This window comes from Dysidea avara, chromosome 6 (assembly GCF_963678975.1).
Source record: "Dysidea avara chromosome 6, odDysAvar1.4, whole genome shotgun sequence".
Taxonomy (NCBI): domain Eukaryota; kingdom Metazoa; phylum Porifera; class Demospongiae; order Dictyoceratida; family Dysideidae; genus Dysidea; species Dysidea avara.
Genome location: NC_089277.1, coordinates 12,619,637 through 12,634,526, shown reverse-complemented (window position 1 = coordinate 12,634,526; position 14,890 = coordinate 12,619,637). Strand labels below are relative to the sequence as shown.

General features: G+C 37.2%; 1 protein-coding gene across 1 annotated transcript; it reads left to right on the top strand.

Annotated features, from left to right (window-relative positions):
* Positions 1-8,848: 8,848 nt before the first annotated feature.
* LOC136259253 (tripartite motif-containing protein 2-like) lies at positions 8,849-11,059 on the top strand. Its single transcript, XM_066052742.1, has one exon. It carries the CDS (start codon positions 8,849-8,851, stop codon positions 11,057-11,059), a length of 2,211 nt encoding a protein of 736 aa, XP_065908814.1.
* Positions 11,060-14,890: the final 3,831 nt, after the last annotated feature.

The window sequence follows — 14,890 nt, the reverse complement described above, 5'->3', positions numbered from 1 at the left end:
CCACCCAACAGTACGTTTTTAAACGTTTTTAAGTATTCTACATACATTACATGGCTTGAAAAGGTCACAAAACAACACAAAACTTACTTATATGTAACGTGCACGATAAAACTAAGATTTTCATGATGATCAACATGTGGACAAACCCCACAGCGATTTTCATCCTCATTGGAGCTCGGACGATGGAGCAATCCCAAGTTAAACACGAGTTGTTATTTTGTGCCAGGGTTTTATAGGGGAATATACGGAGAATTTTTTAATTAAAAAATCTCGGATACTGGAATGCCTACTGTAAGTTAGTTATGAATTTCGAAAATTAGCTATAATGGATGAGCCGCCCACCTGCATGTGTTTTTGAGGTCAATGAAATGGAAAACAAGGAATTTTCTTGGAATGGCCTTAAGTTTTAAGGATTTCTCATACCTGGTAACAAACTAGTCTTGTCCCCAGCCGCCCACGCATTGGGGACAAGAAAAATAAGTCATGCACTGCTGCTACTTGAAGTGAGGCATGGATTTGGTGACAAAAGCGTATGCCTAACAGGCAAACATATTTCGTGTTTTACACAATACCATTTTCTTTTTCAGGAGCAGTCAATTCTCTTAACAGCACTTGCCAGTGAAGCAGGCTCTACAGTGTCATGGCACTAACAACTTGAAATCTTTCTGTTGAAAAGGCATAAAACTCAAATATTGGATCTTTGTGGGCCAAGATGTGGGCGAAGGCTTGTTGGAATTCATTAACACCCTCCATAGTGGTTGAGAGTGTTAGAAATGAGTTGCCTATGCTAACCGTTCCAGACTCTTTTTGGAGCAGGCGCTAATAATTTCCAATCGATAAGTGCCGTGCAGAGAAAAGGTGAACGAAATACAAAGCAGATTATGGGCACATGTTGGTACACTTATAATCTAGAAGGTGCTATACATCTTCTAATGACAGTGAACCCCATCTTGTCTTTTACTATTATGTATATTAGTGCATGCAGTATAACTTTTACTAATGAAATAATCAAATTCTGTTGCCAAACACTGCAAATTCTAATCATACAGATTTGAAATTTCAGTTAAATTTCCAATGAAAAAATCTACTTTTCCAACAAAGAAATTAATTCCAAGGTCATTGACAACATTTCTAGCAGTGAAGGATTCCTTGGCTATAACACAGAAATAGCTCACAATAATTATACTATCTGTATTAGCAAGAGTTCATAATATATATACTGAGGAGAGTATCCTACTCTCATATACCCCTGTAGAAGACCGTATCGTCGTGAAGTTATGACGTAGAACTTCTGAGTTTTCTTTGTATAATTAATGATGTCATTAGTTGAACATGGTATCGATTGAACGCATGCCTAACAACGTCGCTAGCAACCAAATCATCTCCAGCTCTAAGCGTTTCTCACCGAACTACAATCGTTACTTCATGGATTAAGACCACTTAGTAGGCGTTTCTTGCTAGGCCATTCATGAATACGGCTATTCTGAGCGTCGCGAGTGTGAAAAGGTGCTAACAATTCTTGTACTTGTATGGCTGCTCGTACGTCAGAAACCAAAACATCTTGTCGTTACGTCATAACTTCACGACACGCCCTTCTACAGGGGTATATGAGAGTAGGATACTCTCCTCAGTATATATATTATGAACTCTTGGTATTAGTGGTGTGCGATATATTGAAAGTTATCAATATCACGGTAATTTTTTGATATTGTTATCGTATCGATTTTCGACATTGCATGCAGATGCTGATTTTGATATTTATCAATTAATTAACTATTAATCTATAATTATTGATTGTTGAGATATTTTTGATAAAGTTATAGCATTTTTGGTCTGTGATTACACAATCATGCTAGAAATGAAGCGTAATTTAGCCATTTTAAAAGCTGATCTACCAGTTTCCTAGGTTTGTTAATAGTGCATGTTGGGGGCGGTAGCAATTACCTAAGTCTGGTTTTCCAACATTTGAGCAAGTGCACATGCGCATGCAAGCACGAGGTCACTGTTTCGAGGCGTACAAAAGTAGCAACATGCCACTCCAACCTATATAATCCCTTTCCTTACTGTTTCTCTTTATTAGTAGTGCCATTATCACGTCGAAGAATCGTCTACAATGCTTGTTATTGACGTTCCAAAAGTACACGATTGCATCATCTAAGTGCGCAATAGTGCGCGAGAGACCGGTTATCCCTGTTCCCGTTCACTTAAGGGCGTGCCCACTCAGGATAAGCGCAGGGGCTACTAAAACAATGGACTGAAGTTACAGAGCGATTTGAATGTGATGCTACGGGTGTTTATAATCAAAACCACCATGTGGCAGTGAGAAAGTTAAGCGACATGCTAGTTCCGCAATTTATTTGTTTTTAGGATGCAATTTATCCAAACCTATCTGCTATTAGAGATGTATCTTTATAAATTTATGTGTGTATTTCAAAGGCCTTTCATTTATTGATATCTACTCGTACAGTACTTAATGACAGTCATTGAGGAATACTGTATTCATGTACGCATGCACCATTGAAAATGTTCTAAAATTCAATCTCAACCTTCAAAATTTCCTGTTAGGCAAATATGCATGTCCTGATATTATGATTTGCACACTAAGGTACAGTTAATGATTCTTAGATACTTCCTGAATGTTAACCACCTCATATGACTTTGCCTCCCCTCCCCCAAATTAGCTAGAGTACTGTCCTGTTAAGTTAGAGTAGCTGTTCTGTTAAGTTAGAGTTATGTTCTTCACCCTATTATTGGCATAGCAGTAAACCTTCCAAGACTACAGAGCAAGATATAGAAGATGATGGTAATAGTGATAATGAAGCAGAAATGCCAAGTAGCTATGAAGAAGCAGAGTTGATCATGACTAGCTATAAAGCTAGCTAAATATACTTGAAGCTAATCATAAAGATTCAGTAGACCAATCTATCATAGCTAACTACATAATTATTGGTAAAAACATGACATATTAAATGCTAGTGAGCATCAGTAGATCAGAAACTCTAGGTTTTAAACAGCAAGTTCATTAAATTTCAAATTAAAACCCTGTTAGTGTCTGGGGGCTGCACTCCCAGACCCCCACATCTGAGTTCTACTACCACTGGAAACCTCCTTCTAAAAATCTTAGATCCGCCCCTGCATGCATTGGTTTTAGTGAATCTATTGCATTTGTATTGTAAGGATAAAGGCTTATGCCTGTACATCCATTATATTTAAAGCATATTTATAAACATCAGCCTCCCACCCCCACACAATTCAATTAAGTATCAAAATCAAATCAAAATTGTGATATTTTAATCCTGATATTGATATCGCACACCTCTAATCTGTATATCATCACTCCCCATTTAGAAATTTGTTGTACTAATTTTTGTGTTCAGAGTATATACTGTAGCTAATTCCTTTTGTACTTATGTTTTGGGGTTTTTTTTGTCATTCGTGCTTGGCGATATACTGGTTATGATTGTGACATAACCGGTTATCATACCGTGACAGTCTTTGATAACGGGTATATCAAAATGCCGGTTTAGGATTATTTAACCCAGCTTTTGGTGTTCAATTTGTTGATGGTTTAGCAAGCCACATCCTAAACAAATACTGAGGTTACCACCTGCATACTTGTACTGAAATACATTCTTTGCTTTTAACAGGGTATTGAATTTTGAAGAGATCATTACGAAGCAGATAAAAGCACCACTTGAGGGAAGATTTGTTGAAGCATTTGGACCATTTTTAGAAGGGGTGTCAGTGTGTCACAATTATTATTGGTCACTGCTTGCAGCAAAAAATCTAAATACTCTAATAGAGCAGTCAACCACTACCAGATGTTTATATATAAAGCTTGAAAAGCCGTCCATCTGTTTGTCTGTCTACATTCCTTAGGCGACGATAATCTCACAAACCGATGCATGTGTTGAAGCAGTTGCTGTGTCAAACAAAGTGCTTATCATCTAAGAATTACATCGGTTTTAAATAAAGCTTCTAACTGCCGTCGTTTGTCACTTACAGCGCTATTAGTGCCTTCTAACTGCCGTCGTTTGTCACTTACAGCGCTATTAGTGCAAGGGTATAGACAAAAATTCGTTTGAATTCTTTCTGTATACCACATGCAAACTGCATGTAAACACCTATACCAGTCACTTTATAAGACGGTTTCTAATGCCAATTCAGTAGTGTTGGTGGTTTAGCTAAGTGGTCATGGCATGCTCCTTATAATCATGAGGTCATGGCCGGGTTCAATGTCAGCTGGTGGACTTATTCTTTTCTTTTTTTATTGCTTTTGGCAACCTTTTTAGTGCAATTTTTTTTGTATTATAAGAACTTATCATGTAATGTTTTTCTCTTGATTCAGGACACGTTCTTGCACATAGAGCAGGTACGTATTGTATATTATATCTCCTTTAATATGTGGTAGCTAATAATTTATTTGTAAAACACAGTAAGAGCAGTCTAAAATGCTATAACGGACCTTCTATAATCTAAAATATTCCTGGGAAGTATGACCCCACACCCCAGAATGGCATCCAAATCTGCTGTATTATTCAAACTTCACTCTGTATACTTTCAAAGGAAAAAGCAAGAATGTGTGTTTGGTAGCAAGAGCAAGTGTAGTTATAGTAGCCATCTTAGAAAGCTGTCTAGATTCTAGACAGTTTTATGTATTTTCCCAACACCTTTTAAAGTTTCCAGCAATATGAAAGATTCAGAATTGTCTGTATGACAAGCTTTAGTTTAAAGATACAAGGGTAGGTTTTTCAGCAAAATGTGGGTGCTGGGAAAGATGTATAAACCCTAATTATGTGTGACGTGAAAACAAAATGGCCATCAAGTAGCATCATACACTTGAAAATGGAGCAAAATACACTTAGTTTTCATTAAATCATATTTCGCATTCGATATGTACAAACTTGTAAAATGAATCAGTAAATGCTACTGTGTAAGTTAACTTTTGCATGTGTGCAATTTGAGTAGTCTTCTTTATGGGTCTAACGTTAACTGTGATTACCAAATTGCATGGTGTGCATGAGCTATAGTTTGAGCCAAAATTTGTGTATTATTAACTAGTCCAAATGCATGTTGACGCATTAACCAAAGCGCTATTGTGAAAATGCATCTTAACGTTGGTAGTAACTACCACTGACTGGTCTAAGAAGACTACTCAAATTTACTTGCACACATCCAAAAGTTAAAGTCTAGAGTACCATTTACTAATTCATTTGACAAGTCTGTACAGCACATAGTGAATGCCAGATATAATTCATGAAAAATATGAAAACTATACGTAAGTGCTTTTCATTCCAAATTCAAGTGTACGATATACCGTAAATGTACTATACTGAGGCTACTTGATGGCCATTTTGTGTTCAGCCCACACATAATTAGGTTTGGTGGGCACCCCTTCTAATATTGACAAGTATAAAGAAAAATTAAGAAGTTTAAGTTTGATTAGGGATCATAGAAAAAAAAGTAGGGAAGCAAGGGAGGTCGCCTACACCTGCAGATATACTAGTGGACGTTTAATCCCTAATTCAGTAATGGTAAACTAGTATATCTGCAGGTGTAGGTGACATTGTTTCCCTACTTTTTTTTCTATGATCCCTAATCAAACTTAAAATTCTTAATTTTTCCTTATATATATATGGACGATTCCTGGAAGCCATCATGCTACCGCGATTCAACACCTTTGGCGGTCAGCAAAAAGAAATGGGACACAAAGGAGAAGAAGGTAAGTCCGTGATGCAAGCATTGTACATACAGTGGTATGCCAAAAGGCACATCTGAGGACGAAGCGACGTCAAACGGTAAAAAAAAAAACAAAAAAAAACAAAAAAAAAACAAGCCTTTTGCCTTAGCTGTTATCGAATTACGCTTGTCTGAAGACATGCAGGCAAGCAGTGAATTTTAAAATTTTGTAGCAATCTATTTAAATCATTTAGGGTCGTATTGAAGGCATTTTTGGGCCTAACCAATACTGCCAAGGTGCCAGGATGGTATTATGAAGCTGGTTTTTTGGTGGCATTTTTGGCCAGAAAAAAACCCAAACCTCCTAATATGTACTGTATGATAAGCAGTGTTGGGCAAGTTACTTTTTACAAGTAACTAGTTACATATTACTTGCAGCTGAACTATTTAGTTACAGTTACATGTTACCCATAAAATAAAGTAACTGTAATAATATTACATATTATATTACTTTGTGTCCACAGCCTTAAACCGTCACGTGTGAAACTACCACCTTATCACGTGACACGATTGCGTTGTTGGACAATGCGCAAATCTTGATTATAAGTAAGAATCTGGTGAATAAGCCTCATTCAGTAGGCTTCATTACTTTGTTGTAGCTAGGCGTTACTCAGTGGATTATTAATGAGTTTAGTAACTTCGTTACTTGTAGTAATAAAATTACGTAATATTAGATTCGTTACAGTAACTATATTACTTAGGTAACGCATTACATTTGTAAGTAAAATAACTTGAGTTATATTACCTGTTTTTATAGCGTATTTCGTTATATTACTTAGTTACCACAAAAGTAATAGTATTACGTAACGCGTTACTCCCAACACTGATGATAAGTATGCCATAAATAACTTGTGTACCAAAAATGGTGCTTTTATCCATCCTGTAACAATAATTTTGCTAAGCTACCTCACTATATAGGGTTAAAACCCTGCAATGTATCGCCATCTTCCAGCATACACAGAACAGATTAACTAAAAGTTATTGAATTCTATGGTTTCACAGCCTGTAAAAATGAGACTTAAACCATGGACATTCTTAAATGTTAATTCTGGTGTTGGGATGATATATGGGATGGTAACCGAAGGACTCCTGTTTGTTGGAGTCTGAATCAAGTACTATTCTGTGTGTGCCATCAACACAAGGAGAGGAACACCAATACCAGTGCACAAGTGCTTCCATAATTGGTCAGGTAGCTCCTGCAGTGTGGAAGCTGACAATATCCTCCATAGATTTCAACAATCAGAGCAATTGCATGGTGTCCAGTATACCTCTGGCTTATTTGTGATGAAGCTGGCTCAGTTTACCACATTGTTGTTTATGGGGTTCCATCATACTGGAATAGCCATCAAGAAGGTAGAGTGCGAAAATCATGCTGTGAAGTGCTACAGAAATAGGCTAGAGGGGGTATGTATTGAGAAACTATGCCACCAAGGATGCACAGTGCTGCAAGGTGATGTGGCAGCTCTGCATCATGACTTATGGAATGGTCCATGCAGGGTGCCACTACTTTGGATTGCACAGCCAGTTCAACTTAACATTCTGTAAGTACAAAGCCACAATACCATCAGGGAAAATTCTTAGTAACAAATATCCTTTTGTTGTACCAGTATAAAATAAGGTATACTCTTACCTTACTGTTGTTATGTATGTCAAGAGTTTGTATTGTAATACATGCAACCATAGAGCCGTCTCCACTGACAGTCTTCCCCCCCCCCCCCCTAATTTTCTCCATGATGCAGCAGGAGACAGTAGTGAAGGCAGAGAACTTCTGAACAAAACTACAAAACTTCAGTTCAGATGCGCTGCAAGATGGATGGAAGGGGAGGGTTGCAACAGGATCCAGTCAAGCTTAATCCAACATCACTGCACGGCTGCTGCATTATGTGTACAGTATGAGCCATGCTGGACAACACACATATTAAACTACTACTGTGGAATACAATCATCCATCTCTGACAGCATCACTACCACCCGGAAACGTAACATGTAAGATCTACAAGATACAGAGACTGATCACACGTTATGACACACGAGCTGTTAATTCTGCAACAACTGACCAATCATATGGCAGCAGTCCAGCTGAGCCAGATGTATTATGCTGATGAGTTGAAACAACTCTGTCCAGAGTACTTGGCCTGCCTGCAGGTAGAAACCAAATTAGATATACTGTAAATAGGTGATGAAAGAGATAATCAATGACATCGGCATGCATATAGATCAAGGTGATGATGAATCTGGCTGGATTCTACTGTGTCAAGGATGTGTCATTGTATCACAGTTCGTTGGGATTGTCAGAAGGAAGGCATCATATGCTCCACTAATTCAGAGAATACTCTGCAAGAAGTCTACCTTCTACTTACTTTCTGTTCAGTACAATACCTTCAGTGCAACCTAAAACGCTTCCAATATGTTGCTACAAAATTTAAACCAAAATTATTCAGTAGTTAAAAAATCAAGCCCATAGCTGTAGCTGTTAGTTACGCTTGTCTGAAGGCATCATCACTCAGTCAGTCAGTCAGTAGAACTGATGTCGCTTCAGCCTAACATCGCTTTAGACTAACAGGTTCCTTTTGGCATGCTGTGGTATGTACAGTGCATGTTTCATGGACCTTTGTGCCCCATTTATCTTTGCTGACAGTACAAGGTGTCAATTCATGGTAGTGGCTGTGTGATGGCTTCCCTACATTTGTACCGGGAATCATCCGAGTTTTCCGTTTTGACTGAATAGGTCCTTCTCGTGGTGTTGTTCATTTACAACACTGTTTGTAGTAATTGTCTGAATATAGCTGAAAATGAAGCGTGATGGCCACTTCCAGCACTTGATAGTTAGGGGCGTGTGTTCAGACGAAACAATAATTCCTTCTTCTAATGTGGTAACCAGTCATAATAATGTACAGGTCCTGTATAGGCTGAAGTAGGGATTAAATGTCCACTAGTATATATTTTCAGGTGTAGGCAACCTCCCTTGTTACACTACTTTTGTCTCTATAATCTTAAAATTCCTAGTTTTTCCTTATACTTGTTAGTGTATGTGACTTAGTGTATTTGTTAGTGGTACTCTGTAAAAAAGTGCATACCATATCCAATTTTTATCTTACAGATTAAAAAAATGAGTGGTGATCCCATTGTCATCAAAAAGGCCGTTGACAACTTGTCCTGTCTCATATGCCGTGAACTATTTAAGGATGCCAAATTTCTGCCATGCCACCATTCCTATTGTGTGAAGTGTCTGGGGAAGATGGTAATACAATCCACTATCACTTGTCCTGAGTGTAGGTGCGAGGCAGTCGTTCCTAAGGAAGGAGTGGAAAAATTGCCTAATAATATCTTAATAAATAGGTTAGTGGATGAGCTTATACTGAAACGTAAAGTTCAGGGTGAGGAAGAGGTTAACTGTGAAGAGTGTGTTACAGGTGACCCTGTGGTATCTTTCTGCTCTGATTGTACAATTTTCTATTGCCACATGTGTAGCGAGGCTCACAAGCGTACTAAGCGGTACTGTGAACATAATGTGATATCATTGTATGAGTTGCAAACCAAGAAAGATGTGCAAATCCAACAGAAACCAAAACCATTAATGTGTACAAAGCATGACACGCATGTACTAACCCTATTTTGTGAGACATGTGAGGTACTTATATGCGATTACTGTGCACTTAAAAAGGAGGAACACTTTGATCATGTTCATGACACTGTCAAAACCATGGCGATTAAACATCGGAACAGCTTGAGGGAGATTGCTGTAAAGGGAGATGAAATTTTAAGTGATCTCTGTCGGATTCATGATCATATTGAGATAGCTATAAAGAGGATAAAAAAGCAAGGTGATGATTTCATTACTGACATCGATCAAGTTTATGATGATTTAATTCAAAATCTGATAAAACAGAGAGACCTGGTAAAACAAGAAGTACATGATGCTGTGTCGCAAAAGGAGAAAATTGTGACAGCACAACTAGAGGAAGTGGAACTTCTACAAGCAGATGTGGTAGCTGTGAAGGATCTTTTTGATGCAGTACAGAAGGGTTCTGATCAAGAGGCATTGTCCACGAAGAAGCAGGTAACAGATCGCATGTTAAAGCTATCTGATAAACACAAAGCACTAAACACTGAACCATTAGAGTCTGATACAATGCACCTTGTATTTCACAACATATCCCTGCCTATATTTTCCCAATTGTTTGTAAATGTTGATCCAACAAATAGTGAAATTGACCAAATTCCAGAAAGGATTTGTAGAAATGTAAAAACAGAGCTAAAGATTTTTTCTAAATTTAGTAGTGGTCACCAATGCTTGAGAGGTGGTAGTCGGGTATCTGTACAGTTGGAGTCCAGTACAGGAAATGTGTTTGATGCAGAAGTGATTGATAATGATGATGGTAGTTACACTGCTTCTTTTGAGGCTCCAGAAGTTGGCGAAACAAAAGTCTCTGCTTACATCAATGATGAGCAGATCAGAGGAAGTCCTAATGTTATCATGGTCAATAACAACTACCCAGGAATAAAGAGACCCACAAAAATAATTGACAATAATAAACAGATGGGATTTCCCTGGGGAATTGCATGTGGCCTAAACGGATTATGGGCTGTAGCTGATCACACAAATTATTGTGTATACATATATGATGGTCAAGACCAGCTGTTGAGGAGGTTTGGTACTAGAGGTAACAAGATCGACCAGTTTAGTAGCCTCTATGGAATCACATTTGACACTGACAAAAACTTATATATGGCTGATTACACCAAGAATAGAATACTGAAGTTTGATATTGATGGGAATCATTTACTAACATTTGGCAAAAAGGGTAAAGGCAATGGAGAGTTAAGCAATCCCATAGGTGTCACCACACACAATGGCAGGGTATATGTTGCTGATGCCAATAACAACAGAATATCAGTTTTTAGTACTAATGGGGAATTTTGTCTCCATTTTGGATCAGACCATCTTGACACCCCTTATGATCTTGTGGTGAATTGCAATAGTCATTTACTTGTTGTTGACTATGGTAAGAACTGTGTGTACACTTTTACCCTGACTGGTGATTTCATTAACAAATTTGGTGCACAAGGTCATCATGGACAGCTAAACCATCCATGTAGCATTACCACTGACAACAATGGGTGTATGCTTGTTGTTGATACTGGAAACTACCGCGTTGTTGTGTTTGACAAAGATAGAAACTTCTTGCATTCATTTGGTGCAAAGGGCTGTGGAAATGGTCAATTTTTTGATCACCATGGCATTGCAATCAACTCTGATGGTAATATTATTTATGTCAGTGACAATCGCAATCGAAGAATCCAAGTTTATTGTTTATGAAATTAATATTGTATATTTATGTATATGCATACAGGGTGTCTTTTGTTGTTTATTCATACTCTATACTACTACTACGCTGTTAAATAGATGCAGAAGTATGCATATGGTGCAAGGTGTTTATTGCAGTAATCAAAATTTAGTCAACTGATGTATGTGTGGTTGCAGGAGTATCTAACTTCCACAGACTGTTTATAAAAGACAGAATACAGTCACTTAAAGTGCTGTCATATATGCTGTCTTGCATGAATTTGGGCACAAGGTGAAACAACAGTGTAGACTGAGAAACACATCCAATTCCAGCTGACACTGGTTTACAAGTAGAAAGATTTAGACGTTTTTGATGTTTTTTGCTGAGTGCATGTAACTATAAAAGGTGAACTAATATCTTCCTTCACTAGTAATACATGCATGGTCACTACTTGGTAGACCACATCACATTCATGCTCTGCTCTTTAAGGCAGGGATATAGCTAAGCAAGATTTTAAAGGGGATTTCCAATTGCATACAGTTGCAGGTGTGCAGACCACTGACAGATGTTGAGTATCTTTTTTCTAGATAGTGTGACTACTCTAACCCTTTATAATAACTATTACCTAAGTGTAAAAATAAAATTAATATTGGAGATAGAGATCTACAAAATGAACAAGCGTAAGACTCGCATTTTTAGGGTTTTTTGATTTAGTAGTGCCGAGAAGTGAAGTGGCATTAATATAGTTTATTGAAAAGATTGAAATTTTGTTGCACAATTAAACATTTCAAATGAGTAAAAAACAAATTAGTTAAATTTTTACTATAAAGCATTCCAGAATTGGAAAGAGCCAATACAAGGGTCCTAGAATTGATCCACATTCAGAGAAAATGGTCTGGAAAATTGAAAGCTTTGTTGTGCTACAATTTTTGGAAAGCTACCATGGTAATAATCTCCAACAGAATGTACATGTATTGGGGGAAGTTCGAATGCCTATTAAATTACTAGCAGGTACGTAACAATATTCTGGACATCTTTAAGGTGTAACATGCTTATACCAATTACACTGTAACTACATATACACAAAGCTACTAACCTGGGCTGTCTATAGCTAGACGCATGGGCATTTATCCCCGTATGAATAAAACATTTCTATGGGAAACCATGGTAGTTGAGACCAACAGCCTGAGTCAACCTTCTATCATGATCAAGTGAGGTGTATTTTTAAGCTTTCCTTAAGATTCACTAAATCTGTAATTTGTTTTAGAGCCAAACAGTGAGCTCATAACATTTACTGTAACTAAACACCACATACTAGCTAAGATTGTCTTAAAACTACACAGTTATAATCGCTTATGGTCATTTCCAGCATAGTTCAGCAGAATTGAGACCCCAACCTACAGTTGGTAATGCATAATAGCCATTACTCTTGCAGTACATAATTTTTAACTAGCTGGAGTTTGTTGACACACAGGGACTTGTTGCCCATTCAACAAAGTGGCAAGGATCTGAAAACAAGCATTATCAATTTCACTATTGTCATGTCAAAATTGTTGGTTTTTTTGGTTACTAATTTGTATATGCACGATAACCCACAGTTGACTATCCCTACACACAGAGAACAATACATGTAGCTGGTCTACATTATATATTTATGTATAATTATGTTGAGTTGGATCCTCAAAAAAATGTTTATACAATTACACATAATCTTGAAATTTGGGCCATTAGAGCACTGCTTGACCCGCTAAAAATCATTCAAATGCCTGACACAATAATTTATTTACTGTCAATCAAAGTTTCCACCATACATTTCTTATAGGGAAACCATAAAAGTATAGTACCCTTTCCAAACTTGTAATGTAGCCAAACCACATGTGTCTGTTGTTGACACTTATTTGCTGAAATGTAATTTCTCTTTCTCTCAGGTTGATTGAAAAAAAATCCGCTTTTCATTTTCATCTGTGTTTCAGGAACTATAGCTACAATCAATCTGCTGTAGTGTGAAAATTACAGATGTTTTCTTATGTGTCAACAGGCAACATGAAGCCACTACAAATCAGCACCTTGTTGTCAGAGCACAAAGAAATGGGACACAAAGGCAAAGTCCATTGCATGTACTGCAGCATCCATGCCAAAAACCACCTGTGACATTACCCGCCTAACAGTGAAAATGAAGCCTGTGGTCTTTTCTCTTATTGGTCTAGCTTGAAGGCGCAGCATTAGTCAACAAGAAAATCATAGCAACTTTTTGGAATTATTTTGGGGATATTTTTGAGCTAGCTAGGCTATATCTAACCAATACTGCCAAGGTACTGAGACTGATTTATGGTGGATATATTATTTTCATGCGAAGGTGAAATATTCACGATCTATACTTACCATAAGTACCATACTGTATGAACTCCAACATGCATATCTACTAACATAGTAAAGAAACCCGATACTATAGAGTAATACAAGCATTGACAGGTACATGTATATAAATGAACTATCGATAAATATATAGCTAAGCACTATACTATGTACATCTTGTGTATATACAATAATACATATAGTAATGTGTATATATTATACAAAGTATAAGTAATTAATGATGAAAGTGCAACTTATATGCCACCATTGTCATATACACATCTGACAGAAAACAGAATGACACGTTTGCATCAACTCATTTTACAAGAATTTAATATCCGAGCACTCATACCATATTGAACTGAGTTCTGTGTCACAAACAGTCAGATAACATTCTGATGTGTCCAAATGGTAACTACCACTAGAAAATAACTTTCTATTAGAAAATTTCTTCTTTAGTGTTGTGTTGAATATTTTTAGCTTTAAAAGAACACCCGGGTAGGCATAGATGTAGTCTGCAGAAACATGGTACGTCATAAGATTTGGAGAATTCCCTATTAGAGCAGTCACACCATCACCAGTAACTGATCTAACTCGGTCCAGAACTACCTGTACCAGCCCACCAGGAGCTGATATAGACTGCATAAAAGTAGCAGGAATATCCACACTACTGCGCTGAATGGAAAACTGCTCCAAGTTGTAATTTACTACTAATAAGCCTGAGAAATCAAATCGGCTATTTGTATTCAAAAAATACTTGAGAGCTTTACAACTGACAATGTTTTTTATAGCAGTGGGATGATCATAAGAATCAACAAATAAGTGGATGAGTGATGTAAAGTTAGGTAACAGCGAGCAATCTCCAAAATAGCAAATGTGTCCACATTGGTCACAATCCCCATGCCTCTACTGCTTTCAATGTTGAACATTTCTGATACAAGCTGACAATTTTTTCCTTGACTTGCTCATCCACTTCATAAGGCAACAGAGCACACAAATCAATACCTAGGTATCTCAAGTTCATTTCAACCAAGATTTCCCATAACTGAATATGGCTCTCCATGTGTTCAACTGAAATACACAATAGATTTAGCCCTTGTAGATTCTGACAACAAGCAGCAATCATACGCAAACCCTGTAAGCTCTTTAAACAACTAACATTACTCTCTAAGGACAAGCCATGGCCAATTGCTCTAGGTGTCCAGAGTGTAATTGGCAACTTGAAGCACTAGGAAGGAAAGACTTTTAATATCATTGGTAAAAAGATTGTTTGGAATAACACCATAAAGCCCTTCAGTCATGGCCACCACTGCTTTATGTAGCTCCTTATTACCATAAATACGATTAGACAACAATAAAACATCTACTTCTAATCCTAACAATCCATATTTGCTGGCTTGTACAAGTGGTAGAGTACACGTTTGACCAAACTGCAACTGCCAAATTGGTGTTATTAAAAGATCTATAGGATGCTTATAATGATGATATACTTTAAAGTAACTAGTGTA

Coding starts and splice junctions, on each gene's coding strand:
- LOC136259253 (XM_066052742.1), top strand. CDS start 8,849: ATGAGTGGTGATCCCATTGTCATCAAAAAGGCCGTTGACAACTTGTCC.